At 39.5% G+C, this 21,070-nt stretch overlaps 1 protein-coding gene across 9 annotated transcripts in view; it reads left to right on the top strand.

The window, feature by feature from the left end:
* The window catches only part of PATJ (PATJ crumbs cell polarity complex component), a 331,197-nt gene that overhangs the window by 103,481 nt on the left and 206,646 nt on the right, over positions 1 to 21,070 (top strand). For all 9 annotated transcript variants that reach the window (XM_074221287.1, XM_074221289.1, XM_074221288.1 and 6 more), the window contains exons 18-20: positions 9,164 to 9,373; positions 15,412 to 15,531; positions 18,967 to 19,350. In XM_074221287.1, the coding sequence (XP_074077388.1) occupies positions 9,164 to 9,373; positions 15,412 to 15,531; positions 18,967 to 19,350 (714 nt within the window). The remainder of the gene's footprint in view (positions 1 to 9,163; positions 9,374 to 15,411; positions 15,532 to 18,966; positions 19,351 to 21,070) is intronic.

Here is a 21,070-nt window from a genome sequence, read left to right as displayed (position 1 = left end):
GTGAGATCAGAACACAGGGCAACATGTTTACCACTGTCTCATTTTTCATTCCTCTCCTTTAAGAGACTGTCCAACCCCTTCATTTAGCAGATATGCATTAGACCTCAAGATTTCAGGGTCATAAAGTTAGCCATGGAAGGCACCAGAATTAAATAAGCCAACCTCATATCTTGTGTCCAGTGCTCCTCTTGTCACCCATTTATCTTCTAAAACCAGGGCCTCTTGTCCCATTTTTGTGTCATGAACCCATTTTGGTAGGCTTTGTTCTCAGAATATATCCTACCCACAGACCCTTTTTGTAGACAAAGACCTCAAGTCAATGCTAAACCATTACAGTGTTTGTCTATGCTATGATAACATGAAATGGGGGAGACCATCACCACTGAATGAGTTCAACTGTCTTTTCCTTCTGATGCTTGAAAGAGGAACCTCAACTGGTCTAGTTCATTGCATGATGATATTTTGCAAAACTTTGGAGTTCAGAATGGATTCACATCCTACCTTCAACCTTGACCTGTCAGCATTAGATCATTTAGTGTCTTCTTCTGTAAAATGAAGGGATTGGATTAGATGGTCTGTAGTATCCTTCTGAGCTATAAATCTTTAATCCTTTGATCTAAGCTCCTATAAGGTATCCCAGCAATCGCATTTCTCCAATGTGGTTATTCAGCCTCCACTTGAAGAACAAATGACATACTATGTGTATAAAGCTCTTCCCTTCACAACAACTCTGGCTGGTAGGGGCTATTATTAACTTCATTTTGCAGATTAGGAAATCTGTGCCTGGAGTCACACAGTTAATAAGTTTCTGGGATTGAATTTGAACTCATTTTCTTAACTCTAGGATAAGCAATCTATCCACTGAATCACCTAGCAACCAGAATAAATGCTTCTATAAAATTTTGGGTATTTATGAGGATTTTCCCAAAGAGTATGGACATATTAGTTACTTTATTAGTGATTAATTAGTTTACAAAATGGTTGTGATGATTTACTACCCAAAAGTGTTAGTAGTGTATCTCTCTTTCTATAACTCCTTCAACATTGAATACTTTGTCAGTTTTCCGAGCATGAGATTGTATTGATTTCATTTTTCTTTTAATATTAATGATTTCCTTTCATATGGTTGTTAATATTTTTGAGTACTAATTTTTCATATTCGTTTACCACTGATAGATTGGGCAATGGCTTTTGATTATGTTTATACATGCATACATATTTGTATATATGCCCACATACACAAAATATAGAGATTCATTCTATACTTTGGATACCAAATGTATATCAGAGAAATTAAATGCAAAGACTCCCCCCCATTTGTCTACTTTCCTTTCTTATCCTAGTTTTATTCATTTTATTTCTGTAGAAGCATTTCCATTTTGTGTACATTTGTCATTTTTTTCCTTTTGTAATTGTTCCAGTCCTTTGTTTGGGTAAAAATTTATCTCCTATCTCTAGGTATGAAAAATAAATAATCTTTTGTTTATTGGTAACAGTATTTAATATCAAAGTGATGTATCCATTTCAACTTTATTGCAGAATATGGCATATAATTTTGGTCTTAGCCAAATTTCTACTAGCAAACTTTCCCAGCAGTTTTTAAAATCAAGTAAGGATTCTTTTCTAAGTAATACACCTTTTGATTGATCAAATTTTGATCTAGTGAGTTTCATTGTTTATGATTCACATTTCTGAACTGTAAAGTTGGGGATTTAGTCAGAGGACTGAATATTCTTCCAACTCAGTTGTACTTTATTTTTAGGGACAGTTAGTAATTGAACCTATATTGTTGTTAAATTGATCACCCCAATTTTTTAATAGTACTTTCCTTTTTCTTACTGCCTTTTGGATTCTTTTATTATTAAGTAGATATGACATTTATTATTGTCAAGTTTTTGTGTGGCTTGCAGATTTGCTGAAGTTATTCATTGTTTAATTTAGCATCTTTGCTCATTTCCTAGGAATTTCTAAATGAACAATCATGCCATCAGCAAGAAAATTTTTTTTAAAATTTTTCCTTTGCATATATGCTTCTAATATTTTTCTCTTGTCTTATTGTTAGTATGTCTGGAATTTTATTAAGTAATTATGGGGAGAGTGTACTCTTGCTTTACTCTAGCATTTACCGGTAAATCTTCTAGTGTTTCTGCATCATGAGTGATCCTTGCTGTTGATTTTAGAAAAGTACGATATTTTAAAAAATATTCCCTATGACAACCTAAGAAATTATTTTTAAGAAATAATATAGGAGGGGCGGCTAGGTGGCACAGTGGATAGAGCACCAGCCTTGGAGTCAGGAGTCCCTGAGTTCAAATGTGGCCTCAGACACTCAATAATTACCTAGCTGTAGGTCTTAGGCAAGCCACTTAACCCCATTGCCTTGCAAAAACTAAAAAAAAAGGAGGTATACTTTGTATCTATTGCTAATCAAGATTTTGAAAGTTTTTGTTTTCAATATGATTAATTATGTTGTTTTCCCATTGGTGGAACCATTTTTGCGTCTCTGCTATAAATTTAGCTTGCTCAAAATGGTTGATTTCTTGCAATAATTGCTACAATTCAAGCGGTAGAATTTTATTGACAATTTCTGAATCAGTAGTCAATAATGATATTGTTTACTGCCCGTTTTCTTTTTCTGATTTAGATAGTAAGGCTATATTTGTCAGCTTTGTTGGGAATAGTGTAGGATACTAAAAAATCATTGAATTTCACATTTTATCTCTGCCATTTGCCAGTTAAGTGCCCCTGCCCAAGTCACTTCATTTCTGTGATCTTTTTCCTTATATTCAAATGAGAAAAATAATATTTTAACTCCTCACCTGAAGGAGAAAAAACAATTTTCTAAATGTTTTAGTTCTACAGGAAATGTAAATTCTGTTTCTCAGATGCTTGTAGAGAAACAGTTGCTCTGTGAGCATGATATTTAAAGGAATCTAAGGAAAAGATTTCCTCAAATTTAGATTTCATCAGAATGTCTCAGTAAAGGAAACTCTCCAACATCTCTCTTCGATCTCGAGGGAAGCTCAGTCAATCAATAAGCATTTATCAAGTGTTTATATATATATTTACATACATACACACACACACACATATATATATATACATATATGGGGAGAGAGAGAGAGAAAAATGAAATATCCCTTACCTTCATTTAGTTTTCCTGTTGTGAGGGAGAGGGTTAAACAGTATATAAACATGTAGGCAATATATAAATTAATAGACAGTCATTCAGGATATTGGCATTCATTAGCAAGCAGAAGATCTGTCCAAGTCTCATGTAGAATGGAATCCTTGACATGTCTCAGAGGAAACTAGGGATAGTATGAATGAGCGTAACTCAGATGAGGAAGCTTATGGGGATGACCACAAAGTTCAGGAGGCCTCAAGAGAGTTTCTCTTCAGTTCAAAGCTATCTTTATGTAAAGATATCAGAAATGGGGTCATTGAGACTTTCCATCCTCTAAGCAGACTTTTTGAATTAGCCATCTGACAGATGGTCTCGAAGAATCTCATTTCATTCCAGTTTCTAATCTGAAACACTGGCCTAGCCCTATATCAGGCTTGTTTTCCAACAATTTAACTTGTTCAAAGTCACTGGATTAATCCATGGCTAGACCAGATCCTCGCATTCCAAATCTAGCACTGCGCCATGTTTTTTCTCTGAGGCTAGAGAGTCTGTCATTCATGTATACAGTCTGGGATTGTCATAGGCCAGATACAAGACTCTTTACACAAAGAATTGCATTTGAATAGCCCAGTTTATACTGTAAGTGATGTAGGTAATAAGAGAAGTTGGTCGTCTCTATGACTAGTCTCCAGTGCCCTCTATTGGCTGGTTCATCTCACGTCAGCCTGGATTTCTGCGTCTTAGTCTTCTACTGGAGAACCTCTCCCTCAGGCTCATTTTCAGGTTTCAACTCTTCCCCAAAGTCACTGTTGACCATCAGCTGAGTCCATTCTGTATCCCTCATGAAAAAAAATACCTGTTCTTATATATTGGCAGCAGCAGAAAATGAAACTGTGATCATTATAATAGGGGAGGAGGCAACTTGGTGGCATGGTGAATTAGTGTGCCCGACCTGAAGCCAGGAAGACTCATCTTCCTGGGCAAATCATTTTTCCCTGTTTGTCTCAGTTTCTTTATCTGTAATATGAGATGGGGAAGGAAATGGCAAACCATTCTAATATCTTTGCGAAGAAAACCACAAATGGATGTTGAACATGACTGAAGTGGTGGAGAAAAAATAATAGGTGTTGGGAGAAGCTTCAGAAGTTGCTGATTTTCTTTCTTTTTCTTTTGTGGGGAAGAAATTATTTTTTGATTTCCTCAGTACTGGACCAAGAAGAGGCAAATTCATCTGAGCCAAAGAGATTACCATCTGATAAGTTCTTTGACTCACGTCATGAGTAAATCATAGCCTGGTAGGGCACCCATAGCTGTAGTTAGAGGTCTTTCCAAGAAAGACCAGCTGCTCTTATCAAGATGAAAATAAGCTGTTTGTACAGATGAGGAGAGTATTTCTGACTCTCTGATGATGTAATCTGTTTCTGTATCCTAGGATCACAGATTTAGTGTCAGATGGCACCTTAAGGGTCACTGGTCCAGCTCCCTTCTTCTCTAGCTGAGTCACCCTGAGGTCCAGACAGGACCCAGAGGTGGAGAGTAGGAAGTGGTGTCCCACTTCTTCATTTTACAGATAAAGCCCAAGTTCCCCTAACTCCAAGAGTGGCCCTCTTTCTACTCAACCCCTGTACAAAGAAGTATTTTTCCTAAGGCTATACAAATCTCCAGGAATTCCTCAGGAGAGTGGGTTCATCATAAGAATTTCAGATTCTATTTTCTTTATCATTATCATCACTATTACAGCATTGTGGATAGAGGTGAGAAAGGTTGGGTTCAAGACCATCCCCCAACCTTCTTTTTTACCCTCCCTGCAACCCCCCCCCCCCAGTTGCTAACCTATATCCTCCTCCTGAAGGGGGAACTTCCCCGCACTGGTTCCAATAGACATTCCAAACCCCTTATACCCTCCATGATAATAGTAACACATACCTTTCTAGTACATTAGGCATCAGAGGACTGTGCGTACACATTTTCTTTTTTTAAAATCTTAATAGTATTTTATTTTTTCCAATTACATGTAAAGATAGTTTTCAACATTCATTTTTATAAAAATTTATGTTCTAAATTTTTCTCCCTCTTATCTCCCTTTCCCAAAGAAAACAAGCAATCTAACTTGTACCTGCATAGCTATGGTAAACCTACATTATTTCAGTGGAAGGCTTAGAGAATTAAGAAGTCATTTTCCCAGGGTCCCAAAAGAGAATCTACTAAGCTGACTTGAACCCATGATCTAAGGCTAACTCCCCCATACCACACTGTCATTTCTCCTCCAAGGTAGCTCCAGTCATGAGGTCCTTCCAGTTGACTTTCAGTACATTCAAAGTTAGAGCACAGGGAGGTAACCTGTGAGGTGGTTTGTCATCCCCCTTCCCCTCCTAAGAAAAAGGATCTATTCCAAAGTCTTTTGTCACCAACTGACACCTTAAATTAAAGAGATAATTGTTGAGCTTATTTATTACTGTGTCAAGTCTCAACTGGAATGGTTTCATATTTCAGCATGCAAAGTGTGTTGTGATTCATGGCGGCTGGGGCTTGAGCAGACAGGTCCTTTATATTACTGCAGCCATGGTCTCCGATACACCTGCCTGCCATCTTCCCTTCAGCGCCCTTCTCTGCCTAGCCAAGAGCTCCCTCTACTTGAAAACACGAGTGTATTGATAACCCCACAGGAAAGCCTGTCTATAAATGAGTATCTATGGTTTCTTTATCTCTGTGGATTAGGACTTTTAAAATGGGGGTCCAGAAACTTGGTATTTCATGTTTTCGTTATTGTTTTCAATATAATTGATTTTTTTCTAATTCTGTGTATTTTTATTTTCTGAATTTAAACACACTATCCTGAATAAAGGTCCATAGGCTTCACCAGCCTGCCTGCCAACAGGATCTATGACAGAGAAAACCTTGATCACTATGGGTATTTGAAGGTTTACATCAAGATTTAGAAATCACTAAGATTCTGCATGGAAACTGCATTGCTAATGAAGGGGAGAAGAGTCAGATTTCAAGCATTTCTAAGGAGCAGTCCCCAGTGATTTTACTTTTAAAATATGTTTTTATTTATTTTGCTAAATATTTCTCAATTATCTGTAAAATTTTTTTAACATTCATTTTATAAAATTTTGAGTTCCAAATTCATTCTCTCCCTTCCCTTTTCCTCTCCCCCTTTGAGAAGGCAAGCAATAGATTATTGATTATACATGCAAAATCCTTCAAAATATTTCCATATTAGACAGGTTACAAAAGAAAACACACATAATGAAAACAAGAAAAAGAAGTTAAAAAAAGTCTGCTTCAGTCTGCACTCATTGTTCAGCAGCTCTCATTCTGGAGGTGGATAGCATTTTTCTTGTGAGGCCCGTTGGTTTTAGATAAGGCCCCATCCTTTGAATCTGTAATCACAGAGAAACACAAACAGGGAGATTCAGTCCCTCTGAAGACTGATCAGCTGCTTTAAATCATCGTCAAGCCTTTCCAACAGCCCCATACCTAATCTTTCTTCTTTCTCTAGAATCTGACAGATTCTCAGTTTGCTAATCCACTAGCACTGTAATTCAGAACCATTTTCTCAGAATGAATTTCATGGAGGAACCAACAATGATTTTCTTGTTACTAAGTCTTTGTCTCTTCCAATGTAGTTTCTTTTTAATCGAGTCAACCGAGCAAAGGTAGATAGAGAAAGGCAGGTGGGACTGCTTATTGCCATGGTCATATGTGGGAACCTTTTCAAAGGGGGGGTGAAGTTTGCATGAGTTGTATCTGGGTTTTCGTTCTTTGGTATGAGCTAGTTCTTGTGGGGCTGGCTGGATGAAGGACTTGGTCAGATGGGGTCTGGTATGGAATCAGTATTCTGTCATTTTCTTTTTTCTTTGATAATAGATGAGTACTAATAACTTTTCTTTTCACATCATCTAGACTTCCTCATGTGTCTCTTCTCCTATCTCCCCAGAGCGCCATCACTTAAAAAAGGTTTATTTTGAAGAGGAAAAAAATTCACCAAAACTAATGAATATGTCAGAAACTTCTTAGGTACAATGTTTGGAGTGGATGCTTCCTTGTTTCTGACTCTTTTGTCCATTTTTTTAAAACTTTGTCCATTATTTTAAAATGTATTTTTTTAATCTTTTCTTTATTTTTATGAGGTTAAGTAACTTGCCCAAGAGCATACAGTAAGTATCAAATGTCTGAGGTGACTGTGAACTCAGATTCTTCATACTAAAGAATGAAAACCTAAACATAGCTAATGCATACTCCCCCACCTCCCTTTGGAAAGGTTCTTACATATGACCATGGCAACATTCAGCCAGGAAGCATCCCTGCCTCTCCTACTCTAGCTACCTTTGCTCTGTTGATTTTATTAAAGGGAAGCTATATTGGAAGACTTAGTAACTTAAGAGAATCATTGTTGGTTTCTCCAGTGCTCTATCCACTGTGCCTTCTAGTTGCCACCATCTCTGAAAAGATGCCATCTCAAAAAATGCTAGGGTAATCTGAAATAACAGGCAAAAAAAAATAAACCCTTAGTATTGTAGTCTTATCTAAGTTATCTGGGTTTTGTATGAAGACTCAGCTTGAACCATTCCCCTTATAAAGGCCCTTTCTAGTGCCCTCAGTTTTTATCACCAAATCTTATTGTGTATTTTAATTTACATTGTGGAAAAGTGTTGGAAAGGACCCTCACTCTGAAGATTTAGAGTTCTTGGGTTTAAATCTTGCCTCTGACATGGCTTTCAGCATATAGTAAAATTTCCATTTTATTGTAAGAGAAACTGAGGCTTGGAAAGATTAATCAGTTTATACAAGTTTATATCTAGTAACTAACAGAGCCAAAACATAACAACCATGTCTCCTGACTCTGAAGTTAGAGGCTCTCGGTTCAAATTCTTTTTTTTTTTAAGTTTTTTTTTTTGTAAGGCAAATGGGGTTAAGTGGCTTGCCCAAGGCCACACAGCTAGGTAATTATTAAGTGTCTGAGACCTGATTTGAACCCAGGTACTCCTGACTCCAGGGCCAGTGCTTTATCCACTGCGCCACCTAGCCACCCCTTGGTTCAAATTCTATTTTGGATAACTATTAACTATTATTTGTTCAAGTCATTTCTGATATTATTCCCATTTTATCTCTTAAGAAACTGAGACTTAGAAGTCAATCAGTTCATTGAGGGTTATACATCTAGTGACTAATAGTGTCAAGACTTGATTCTAGGTCTTTTGACTCCTTTTAGCTTACTCTTAACAGAATATTACGCCGTATTTGCTTCCAAAATCATCCTTCCCTTTTTAAGAACTCCATTGGCTCCCTATTGTGTCTAGGTTCAGATACAACATGCTGTCTCTGGCATTCAGAACTTTTCATAACCTGGCACCCTCCTGCCTTTCCACTCTTTGTACTTACATATGCGTTGATCCCATGACACCACTCTCCATGATCTTCCATGAAGAAGACACTCCATCTCCAAACTGAGCATTTTCTCTGGCTGCCCCTTATTATCTGGACTTTCTTCTTTTTCTGTTCCATCTGCTGGCTTCCTTGGCATCCTGTAAGTTCTAACTAAAACCTCACCTCCACATCCTTTTCATTTCAGTGCCTTTCCTATGTTCTTTTTTCCCTCTGTTTATCCCATATATAGTTTGCTCTCTCTCTCTCTCTCCCTCCCTCCCTCCCTATGTATGTATTTGATTGTATATTGTCTCTTCTGTTAGGTTCTAAGGTCTCTGAGGGCAGGGACTGCCTTTTGCTTCTTACCAACCATAGCAGATGCTTAATGAATCTTTATTGTTTATTATATGATAAAAGGTTTCTTAAGGCTTTGGTCATCCTTGCCACATCCATGTTTCTTTCTTCTGGCATATATCAAGTAAAGATTTAAACAATTTATATGGCTTTGAATGTATGTGAGCTCTTTGAAGGCAGTTTCATTTTTGTCTTTGCTTAGCACCAGTAAAATGACTAGCATCTAGCCATTGTTTCCTTCATTATTTGTTTTGAATTGGTAAATGCCAAGGTGATGCTGACATCTTTCTCCTCTGACTCTCTTTTCAGGACCCGTTAGACCCAACCCGGACTGTGATCGTGATCCGCTCTCTGGTAGCCAACAGCGAAGCTGAACGGGGTAGGGAATTACTGCCAGGTGACCGCCTGGTCTTTGTCAATGATCGTTCCCTGGAGGACGTCACGCTCACTGAAGCTGTGGAAGTGTTGAAGTCTCTGCCACCGGGTAGAGTGACCCTAGGCATCTGCAAACCTTTGGTGGTAAGGGTCATACTTTATTGCCAAATTCCTTGCTGGATTTTAATTCTTGATTCCCAGGTTTTCTTTGACAGTCACCCCATGTTGAACTCTTGTGTTGGCTTCTGGGCAACCTGAAGTGTTTAGGTAAGAGATGGAAAATGCATTTCTGTTCACTTGAGTAAGGGAAAGGACACATGGACCAGTGCTCAGTTATGCTCAGATATGCTCAGATATGATACCAAGGAAGAGAGTGAAGAGTTAGGAGGAGGATGAGCTACATGAGGTGGCCTCCGAGATGCTTCTTGAATGTGTACTCTCTCACATTGGCTCTTACTGATTTATGTCTTTATTTTTTAAGATCTTCATTTTTCCTGATTTTATTGCTAGGTTCAGAGAGGTAGAGATTTGCCCAAGATTACACCACTAGGACATGCCATTTAGGGCTTGAACCGTGACTGTTAGACTCCTAAGTCCAGCGTTTATTTCCACAGTCTATCTTTTCAGTCAATCTGTTCATCAGGACCACTGGCTCCACTTACTCTCTGGTATTTCCAATACCAATGCTGATTCAGGATATGCTAAGCCCCATCTAAATTTTCTGTAGATCTTTGTCATTCTATAGTTCATTATTCTCATGGGCTTCTGCTGGGGTTTAGTAGTGGTTCAGCTCTGCCCTTATGATCTCTCTAATTTCATCCTCCACAGTGATCACTCCAAATTAGTTCATTTCTCCATTTACCTTTATGCTCATCCTTAATTACAATGTTTTTAGCAGATGACTTAGCTTACTACTTTACAAAGATGGCAGCTCTCTGTCATGAAAAACTTCTCTTCCTTGTCTCCCATCTATCATTAAGGCTGATCCATTCACCTGCCCTTCTGATCTTGAGGCTGCTAGGTGGGAGGCTTATCATGGACAAGGTGGGACAGTAGCTGGGAGCGTTGGATTTCACTTACTCCCTCTTGGCTACTATTTCTTCGTCTGTAAAATGGGATTAATAATAGTACCCGTCTCCCAGGCTCGGGAGGAGTCGAGAGAATGGAAAGCATTTTTCAAGCCTTAAAACTATACTAGCTATTATTATTATTCTTTCTCGTTCTTTTTATTTTCCCTCCTAGACTGTGGATGCTGAAATTGATTTTCTCACTTTCTATTCTTTCGTTCTCTGGTAACTCCTTGCCATCTAATTATAAATGTGTTTGTGCTTCCTATTTAAAAAAATCAAACTCTTGCCTTGACCTTAGTTTTCATTCCATATTTCTCTGCTCCCTCCCTACCATCTATCTTGCAAAAGTTGTCTATATCTGATACCCCTGCTTTCTCACTACTCAACGCAATCTGTCAGTAAGCATTTTAAGGTAGTTAGTATATACGGGGGCAGCTAAGTGAGGTAGTGAGTAGAGAGCCCTGGGCTTGGAATCAGAAAGACCCATCCTCACGAGATCAAATTCAGTCTCGGATATTTATTAACTGTGTAACCCTGGCCAAGTCACTTAACCCTGTTTGCCTCAGTTTCCTTATCTATAAAATAAGCTGGAGAAGAAGATGGTTTACGGAGAGTTGGATAGGATTGAAAAAATGGCTGAACAACAAGTATAAGCCAGGCATGTTGCGTACAAATGGAAAAAAAATGAGAAGGAGCTTCTGTTCCACTCTGGGCAATGTGACTTTTCTGATTTCCTCCACAGCTAGTGGAGCTGGTTGCCTCCTCCAACTTCCAGATATATATATATATATATATATACATATATATATATTTTTTTTTATATGCATTGTCTCTTCTGATAGAATGGCAGCTCCTTTAGGTTTTTTTTTCTTTTTTTTTGCAAGGCAGTGGGGTTAAGTGGCTTGCCCAAGGCTACACAGCTAGGTCATTATTAAGTGTTTGAGGCCAGATTTGAACTCAGGTCCTCCTGACTCCAGGGCCAGTACTCTATTCACTGCACCATCTAGCTGCCCCCAGCAGCTCCTTTAGAATACAAATCATTTCACTGTTTTGTCTTTATATGTCTAGTACCTCACATGGTGCTGGCCTTATTCCCTTTCCTTCTACCTCATGACTAAAGTGGGAAGTTTTTTTTCCTATTTTATTCTTCCTTCACTATTGCAGTATTTGACTCTCTTTTCCTTTCTGTAAGGGATACTCCTAACTCCTTTCTTGCCTTTGGACCCAATCCTTGGTTTCCCTTCTACTTCTCTATCTAGCCCTTTCTGTGCCTCAGTTTTGGATCTTGTTCATTTAGACTGAATTCTCACTTTTATTTCTCCCATTATTTTCTTCCATGACCCATCTACCATTGTCTGAAACATTTCCCCTTCAAGTCTTTCCTTCCTACTCCTCTCCCTCTTTTCCCCTTCCCCCCACTCTTTCATTTGACCATTTCTGTCATTCATGGCATCACCCATGGGATCTGTCTCTGGTAATGACCTCTCTACTGTGGAATTGAGCTCATTTTCCAGTTGCCTCGAGGCTCTGAGTCACTTCATTCATATATCTTCCAGTTTTGTGTGTGTGTGTGTGTGTGTGTGTGTGTGTGTGTGTGTGTGTGCACGCGCGCATGGAGAGAGGGAAGTAATTTACCTGTAGATGGCCCTAGAAAATAATGGCAATTCCCTTCTCATACTCTCCTCCGAATTCACTAGCCAGTGCTTAGAAATGTTTCCCACAAGTCTGAACTTCTCTTCAAAGTGAAGATTTTGCCCCAAATATGGGGGAGGGAATAGAAAGATTGTGGTTAACTAGGTGGTCCGGGTCAGACATCCCTCCCTGAATGGACTTCCAGTACTTGGCTTAGAGTAGGTGCCTAATGAAAGTTGATTGATTGATTCTTGGACTTGACTTGAGTATAACTGGGTCCAAGTGATGTTCATAATCCTTGGATAAGAGCCAGGATTGTTCCCAGACTTTGGTAGTTCTTGGAGGTCAGGGGAATGTGTAGTTGCTTCTGACCCAGATTTATTTCAACAACACCAATTGCTCCAGATGAAAAGTTGGCAATAACCCTTTTATTCACCCCATTCTCTCTTCTTGGTGCTGTGACCATCACGGATAAGTCCCTTATTACTCAACCTCCCAAATTAGGTAAATGGCTGAACAGCTTTCTCTAGCTTGGTCCCTCCAGCCCCCTATGATGTTGCCCCAAGACGGTGTAAAATTCAACATAAGTGTGTGTCACCCTTGATTCTGTTGGAGAAGTACTTGCCCATCAGCTGATGCAAGCCTGCCTCTTGATTTGCTGACCTCCAGGCAAATGGACCCAGGTGGGAGGATTTGCTCTTCTGTAGCATCTTAAATTCTTCTTCATATGTTTTTCCCACCTCCAGTCACCAACTTCTCCAATCCGTTTAATCCTGCTGTCACATCTTCTCTGTCCTTCATCCTGGTTATGTCATTCCTCTGCTCAGAATTCTTTGGTGATTCACTCTTAGCTACATTGACCTCTTTAATTAAGGTCCTGTTGAGTGAGTACTATTAGCCTGAACTTGTGGCTTTTCTGGCTTGGTAGCTGCCTCGATCTCCCCAGCTACTGGTATTCATTGCCCTCCCTAAATTTACCACATATCTGTTTTATCTGTAATTCATAAATCTCTACACGATTCATATCTTCTCCCTCTATAGAATGGCTGTTTTTTCTCATTTTGTCTTTGTACATCTAGCCCTAGGACATAACACCATGCCTTCTGTTGCTTAGTTCATGATTTATTTGAAGGTTTCCAAAGCACTTTACACATATTATATCATTCCGCTTTCTCAACTTCCCTGGAAGGTAAGTACTATTGTTATATCCATTTTACAGATGAGGAAACTGAGGCAGGCAGAAGTTAGATGAATTGTCCAGAGTCATCAGCTATTAGGTGATTGAAGCAGGTCTTCTCTGTAGATCCAGTGCTAGAACCATATGCCGCCTACTGGTGAATTAGCTCCTTAATAAATATTTGATGACTGAAGATGCTATATTAAAGTCCAGTTGGATATATCTCTACCCCTTTGGCTCTCCCACCTCCCTGGCTTTGCTCATGGGGTTTGCTTTAATGACCTTACCTTTATTGGGGATAAGGACTGTTTAATTTATTTCAGTATTCAACATCCAAAATGGTATTCAATGAATGCTTGCTAATGGATTGTATGTACATTTGTACAGAGTATTTGCTTAATAATTTAGTTCTAAAGTTTCTACTCTATCAAAATATACTCATTCCTATGAACCACCAGGGCCTTCCTTTAAAATAATCTTCTTACTCTAGGGCAATGAGCTGCTCTTTGTGGCCTGGGGTCCTCACTGTCTCTTTGTTGGAAAGCAAGACTGGTTGACTAGATTCCCAGATACTTATGTGCCTGACGTCGGGGATGCCTGGAAAACTCTAGAACTCTCCTTCCTAAGTGGTTTTTCTGCCCAGAGCAGGCCTGGTTGGGGAGTCCCAGACTATTTTAAAGAAAAACAAAGATCAGAAATTGGTCTCCGCCAGGCGTGATGATGACTGCTGGTTCTGGCAGAGGGGAGAATGTACAAACCATCGGCCCCCCAGTCGTTCTCTGAAGACTCAGCCAGTTGTGGAATGGAAGCACCCCAGGCTTCCCTTTTTGAGGCCATGGCTGCCAGGGAGCTTAGGAAGCCAACGATGCAACTTGGGGAGAGGTCAGCATGGTGACTCTTTCCCGCTAAGTGGTCTCTCCTCCTCTCTCTGCTATGGACTGTTTACAAGCTGTGATGTGAGATGCCTCTTGGCTTCAGCCAACATTGGGTCTTCTCTGGGGCCTTTATGTTTTAAATATATACGGTTTTAAAGATTCCCATTTCCTGCTTTTAATCAGGAACTTCTGTCCAATACTTCCTTGAGCGCAGACTTGGAGATAAAACAAAAGAAACATGACTGAAGTTCTCAAACCTTATCAACCCAGTAGAGGGTAGATTGTCAGTGATGTGGGCTGTAAAATGACCTTTCTTTATCTTCCAATATTGGAGCTCCTGAGGCTCACATCAAAGGATTACATGGAGACAGGTTAAATATCCTGCTCTGGCAGCCTCAGTATTAACTATCTGAAGCAGGATTTTTTTCTGGATTCCATGTCTTGTTCTATCCATATTCCCATCAAATTGCCTCCAATAGAAGAGAAGTCAAGAAAGCTAATAGCACCCTAGTTGAGAATCCTTGCATCATGAAGAAGGAACTAATGATGTTCTTGCACTTGGCTGGGGTCAGCCCTACTAATTACAGGGTACCATAATTAGGAACTGGAGAGGGACAGATGAAGGTAATGAGGACGGTAAAAGAATTGAGATTGGGGCGGCTAGGTGGAATAGAGCACCGACCCTGGAGTCAGGAGTACCTGAGTTCAAATCCAGCCTCAGAAACTTAATAATTACCTAGCTGTGTGGCCTTGGGCAAGCCACTTAACCCCATTGCCTTGCAAAAACCTAAAAAAAAAAAAGAATTGAGATTACCCTGTGTAGGGTATAGATAAAGTGATAGGGGATGGTTAGCTTAGAAAGAAGATTACTGGGGTCTAGAGGACGGAGATGGCAGCAAATCTTAGCCATCTTTAGGTATTTCAGGTACAATCATTTGCAAGAGTTGTTCACCTTCTGATATTCCCTTTTTGAGGCATGCATGTAACATTTTAACATTCTCTTTTGCTAGTTTTGTGCTTCTTCCCATTCACATCAGTGTGTATATTGTTTTCCTGACTCTACTTACTTCACTGCATCAGTTCATGCGAATCTTTCTATGATTCTCTGATTCATCACATTCATTGTTTCTTCTGTTTAGTTTTATTCTAGTCTGTGCCACATGGTTTGTTTATTCTCTAAGGTGCTTAGGTTTCGTTTCCAGTTATTTCCACAAAAAGCACCTCTATCAATATTTTGCTGTCTTTGAGGACTATCTAGAACAAGTATTCAAAATTCTTTCTGGGGTCTTTAATGACACTTCTTTCTTTCTTTCTTTCTTTCTTTCTTTCTTTCTTTCTTTCTTTCTTTCTTTCTTTCTTTCTCTCTCTCTCTCTCTCTCTCTCTCTCTCTCTCTCTCTCTCTCTCTTTCTTTCTTTCTTTCTTTCTAGGTTGAAGGTAATGAGGAGAATACATCATATGTCTCACAACCAACTGCTTTTGAAGAAACACCCAGGCTCTCAGGACCCATGGAAACAATGGACTCCTCATTGATCCTGGAAGCTCCCTCGGTAGGAAGCAGACTGATTTCTTTGTGGTGTTTTGGGGGCAAAGTAATGGGGTTAGGTGATTTACCCAGGGTTACATAGCTAGATAATTAAGTGTCTGAGGCCAGATTTGAACTCGGGTCCTTCTAACTCTAGGGCCAGAGCTCTATCAACTGTGCCACCTGGCCGCCCCTACAGTTTGATTTCTTGTTTCAATAGACAATTTACTGCTGGGCAAAGCTTTACAAGAGAAGAATTTTCACCTTGGTTCTTTCCCTATAAGTCCAGTATCAATGGAAATGGAGTCTTCCTTTTTTGGGAAGTGGGATCTCCTTTCTAAATGTGTAAACCCTTGTCTTGAATGCAGGACTACTTTCTTTTATGTAGCCTTAACTTTGCTGCAAAACAGTATATATAATGGGTCCTGTTTTAATTGGCCAAGAGCATTTACTACCTCCTAAGAGATTCCTATGGTAATTCAATCACTTACCTAGCATTTGTTGTGTGGCAATTATCTTCTGTCTAAGGACAGGTTGCATAGCATAATGGTTAGAGCCATGATTCAAGTCTTGCCCCCACTGTATTTTTTTCCCCCTAGGCATATCCCCATGGTGCCCCATGTTCCCAAATTTAAGACTCTAAGGTACATGGAAGTTGTTGACAGGTGCTACTGGTAGAGATTTGTTTTTCCTTCATAGAGTCACCAATACCCATGAAGTTACAATTCAGGTAAAAGTTAAAATACCAGGTGCTGTGGTATGTATTGAGGACACAGAAATTAAAGGGATATATGCCCTCCCTTTTAGGAAATTGCAGCCTACTAATCCTCATGGAAAGATTCTGCAGCTAGGCAACCCATAAATAATATCTTGGTTTTCAATGCCAGATAGTCATGTTTCAAATGAAATGACATGTAAGGCACACATCATACATGTTAGTGATGAGGAAGATGAGAATGAGAAGGATGACTGTCATTTTTCTATTAAAGTAGGCAACCTCATTGCCAAATGGGAAAATTATTTTGTATTTGCATCTGCCTTTGAGATGCCCTGTTGTGCTATAGAACAGTGGCTATCTCCAAGAAAATAGTTTCCTTTTAGTGTTATATTAGAGATCACCTTTGTTGCCATGGAAATTTAGAGGAAGGCAGCATGATGGTAGGAGTAATACTCTGGCATCTGGACATTTGAGTTCAAATCCAGATTCAGCCACTTATTTTATTGGCCAACATTGGACATTGGCCAATTCACCTTTCCTTTCTGGGCTTCATTTTCCATAGCCATAAAATGAAAGGTTGAGATAAGTCTCTGAAGTTCACTCCAACTTAAATATGAGACCTCTTTTCCTTTATGAGTTTGTTTCTTTCGCTGTAAAATAATGATGCTGGGATTGATGATTCTTGATATCTTTTCCTGCCTAAAACTAGTGATCCCATAAGCATAGGATTTTATTTCCCTCCTAAATAAAATGAAAGTCCTGGTCTAGGTAATAATTAGTTCTGTGGCCTAATAACCCATACAGCCATCTTTTGTCACTTCTCATTTGAGGAGAAACAGCTCTAAAATGACCCATGAATTCCTTAATCCATCATTGAAGCCAGTCAGATTTGAGGGTTCATTCTTGTTGCTTATTGTTTGTTTGTCTTTTAAGGTTTCATTGTATGTGTAGCTACTTGCAAGAGAAGAATTGGTAGAGAAAAAGAAAAGTCCCTGAACCCCTGGACTTCTCAGATTAATGATACTTATAATAGAAAATGTGATTCATCTTCAGCAGAAATTTCTTGTTGAGTGGAAGCAGAGCTCATGCAAAGCACCATATACCTGTTTCTGAAAGCATTTCTTTACAGCCACTGTTAAATATTAGGAAGCATGTCTTATTTAGTGTCCTTGAGCAACTTCAGTCTGGTAGAGAGAGATTAGCCATGTGCCCAGGTCAGTGCAATGCAATCTAAAACGTTGTTTTTGTTCACTGTGAGGATTTGTAGTTTTCCTGATGGACATAATCCTTTTATACACCAAGGCTCTGACTTCTCTCTGACTTCCTGGATGGATTTTGAGACTTATCATAGTTTAAAAGTCATTATCCCACTCATCCTTCCAACTACCGGTATCCTTCTGCCTAATTGAACTTTGTACACCTGGAGTTTGGAAGGCTCTCAGTTTAAATTCAGCCTAGCCATGTGATTCTGGGCAAGTCATTTCAACCCTGTTTACCTCAGTTTCCTCATTTGTAAAACACCTTTAGTAAGGTTGTTGTGAGGGTTCAATTAGAAAATAATTATTATTACAAAGAATTTTTCATTGAACCTGGAATATTGTAAATATTATGTTGTCTATATCTTGTAGAATGTAAGATCTGTGAGGACTGGTGCCATTTTTTTTTTATATTTGTATCCCTCTCTGGCTCAGTGCCTGATGCATAGGATAAGGACAGGGACTGAAACTGAGTTCAGCGACAGAGGGTCCTCCCTCTTTGACATCAGGATGCATCTTCTCTCCATCTTATATTTGAGATACTTAGTTCATTGAGAGGCTAAGTTGCTTGTCTAGGGTCATGTAGCTTGGATGTTTCGACGGGAGGACTTGGTTTTGAGACCATGCTACCTCTTATGTGACCTATAGGAGATGCTTAATAAATTCCTACTTACTGACTGGGTTTTGCTCGATTAATTTATCAATTAGTGGTTTCTCCAAACTTTGTCAGGGTAGTCCATAAACAACATAAGATAGTGAGCTGTGAGAAATCCCCAGAAGACATAGAATCCATTTTATAGATGAGGAAACCTGTCCCCTCAATGACATTAAATGACTCGCCCAAGGTCATATGTGTAGCAAACATCAGTGACATGATTGAACTCAGGATTTAACTCTAGACTCAGTTAGTTATAGAATATTGACTTTTGGTCATCAATCTAGATCTGGAAGGATGAAGTCAAAAAACCAACCAATATATCAAAAAATTGTCATATTTTATGTTGGTTTTCCACACCCATGGTCCATCACTTCTACAAAGAAGCTAGGACAACGTGTCTTCTTTTGAGTTTTTGGTCCTTTGGGGCTAAGTTTGGTCATCCCAATTGTGATAGTTTGGTGTTCCTTGTTGAGGAGCGTGATTATTGTAACATTTGTAACTTAATTAAAATGAACATGGTATTTCCTGGAGGTTGTAAGATAGCTAATGTATAATGGAGGTTTGTAAGTAACTGTTCACCTTGCCCAGAGCACGTTTTTCTTGCCATAGATTTTTTAGTGCTGGTGACCCTCCTGGGAAGCATGGCACTGTGTGGGTCTGACCAGTGACGTATGTAACGTCCTTGACTGGAATTTTATGTAGAAAGGGTAAGCTTGCAAAATACTGGCAGGCAGTTGGAGGAAAAGCAGACAGGGTCTGCTAAACTGTCCAGTTGATCTCATGTAAAATAGAAGATCTTCAGCTGTTCTGTGCCACATTTATCTGTAGGAGTTCCGAGATGATTCCTTCCTTCGTGAAGAGGAACCTTTCATTGACTTGGGAAGGACATTCCACGCACAATCAAAAGAAACTGACAGCCCCCCAGAGGCGTGGGAGATGCGTGCTTTCCTGAAACCCAGGACCCCTGAAATGGGGGAAGAGAGAGAGATGCTTGTGGATGATGTGTATGAATACCAGGACATCTTTCAGAACATGGATTTATATGCTTCATCACTGGGCAAGAAGGATCTTTCCCTTTCTCCAAGTCAGGATTTTCACTTTGGCACCCAATGGTTAAGTCATCCAGGAACCTATGAAGCTCATGATCTGAGATCCATGATGCACCCCACTTCTCAGGAGCTATCACAGAGCAGATACAACAATGAAACAATGGTAAGAAATTCTAAAGTATCCCAGCCCCTCCTTCCTCTCCTTTTCCTTGCCCGGGGTCAGTAAGTGAAAAATACCTCTATTTTTACCAGTTCTTTTCACTCCCAATCATGAAGCATTTTTTGAGGTCTCAGAACACACTTGGAGACCCTTGGTAAGAATTAGCTAATACTTAATGGGAGATTTCACTTTTTTATGTGGAAACCAAGGGATCTTTGATCCCTTTTCTTCTGTTATTTTCTGTTTTACCCTTGATGGATTGTAATTTCATCAGCATTGGCATGTCCTCCACCAACTTGGACTGAGAGCACTGGGTGACTTAACAGACAGACAGATGGTGGCGGAGCCTTTTCTTGGTTGGAAAAGACATCCCCTGAGGCCACTGTGATGATGAGTATCTTTGGATTGGATTGGCTGGACCAGTCATTTGAGGACAGACACACTTGGGTCAGCTTGTGGTCACAGCCTCCAATGCTCATCCTAGGGGCTGTCTCTTTTTGGAGGTCATTCCTGATCCCCCTAATTGGTAATATCCTGCTTAATTATTTTGTAAATAGTCTATATTTACTTATGGATTCATGCCATCTCCTTAGAGGTATAGAGGCAAGGGCAGTCTTTTTGTATCCTTATGCATCGAACCTCGTGGCTGCCACCTAATAGGAATTTAATGACTATTATAATAAACAAATATGTGTACTAAAAACATTCATTTAGAGCTTTCACTGTGCCAAGCCTTTCACTGTGCCCTGGGTTGTTTGCGAGGAATGCAACAAAAATTAATACTAAATACCTAAGGATTTCCTGGTGCATTGAGTTGTAAGTTTAAGTATCAGGTTTTTAACCTTGACCTACCAAAGGCTATACATACACACAAACACATAAAGTCTTGGGCAGGTCATTCCCCCTTTGAGGCCTCAGTTTCCTCATCTGTAACATGGTGAGGTTGTACTACTCCAAAGAGAGAGGGACCGAAGGATTGTTGTATTACAGTGAGGCCCAGGTAATGTTGGGTAATATGAATTTGTAGTGAACTCAATGTCTGCAGCTGTTTTGTCATTTCCTCCAGATCTGTTCACATGTAGGAGGTGGGATGAAGGGAGGAATTCAGGCCTGAAGTTTGGACTATGGAGTGAGATATAGGAGTGTGGAGGATGATATGGATGACACCTATGAGACAGAAATTGGAGAAGCAGGACAGCAATGTCATGTATGGCAATTTCTGGAGAAGGTCCTGAAAAATAGTGCTCCCAGGGAAGGCACATAATAGGTTTGGAAGGGAAGTATTAGTCCAAGCTTTTGATTAAGGAAGGGGAACATTGGGGTAATGGAGAGACCCCTATTCATAGCTGAAGGTGATTTACAGGAATAGATCATGAGATTCTAAAAGGTTAATTTGCTTCAGGGAACATCTGTGTGGATGTAAAAACCCTCTAATATAATGGCAACAGTTGAGGAAGAGAGGAAGACAGGGAGAATGAGGCCTGGTACCATTATGGCAACCACAAATTGGATTGAATGGACAATTTAACCTGAGTGAAATTGGAAAGAAGAGGGTTTGAGGAGGCAATGAAAGACTAGAGGATCTAAGAGTATTCCAAAGTCCTCTTCAGAAGCAATGTGTTGAGGGTGTAAGAGGAGACACAGCCTGCATTCAATATCTTGATGACCCTGGATAAGTTACATAACCTCCCTGGGTCCTCAGTTCCTACATCTTTCAAAATGA

Source organism: Macrotis lagotis, chromosome 2 (genome assembly GCF_037893015.1).
Source record: "Macrotis lagotis isolate mMagLag1 chromosome 2, bilby.v1.9.chrom.fasta, whole genome shotgun sequence".
Taxonomy (NCBI): domain Eukaryota; kingdom Metazoa; phylum Chordata; class Mammalia; order Peramelemorphia; family Peramelidae; genus Macrotis; species Macrotis lagotis.
The sequence above is the reverse complement of the archived record's forward strand: the minus strand, read 5'-3'. Positions and strand labels throughout refer to the sequence as shown.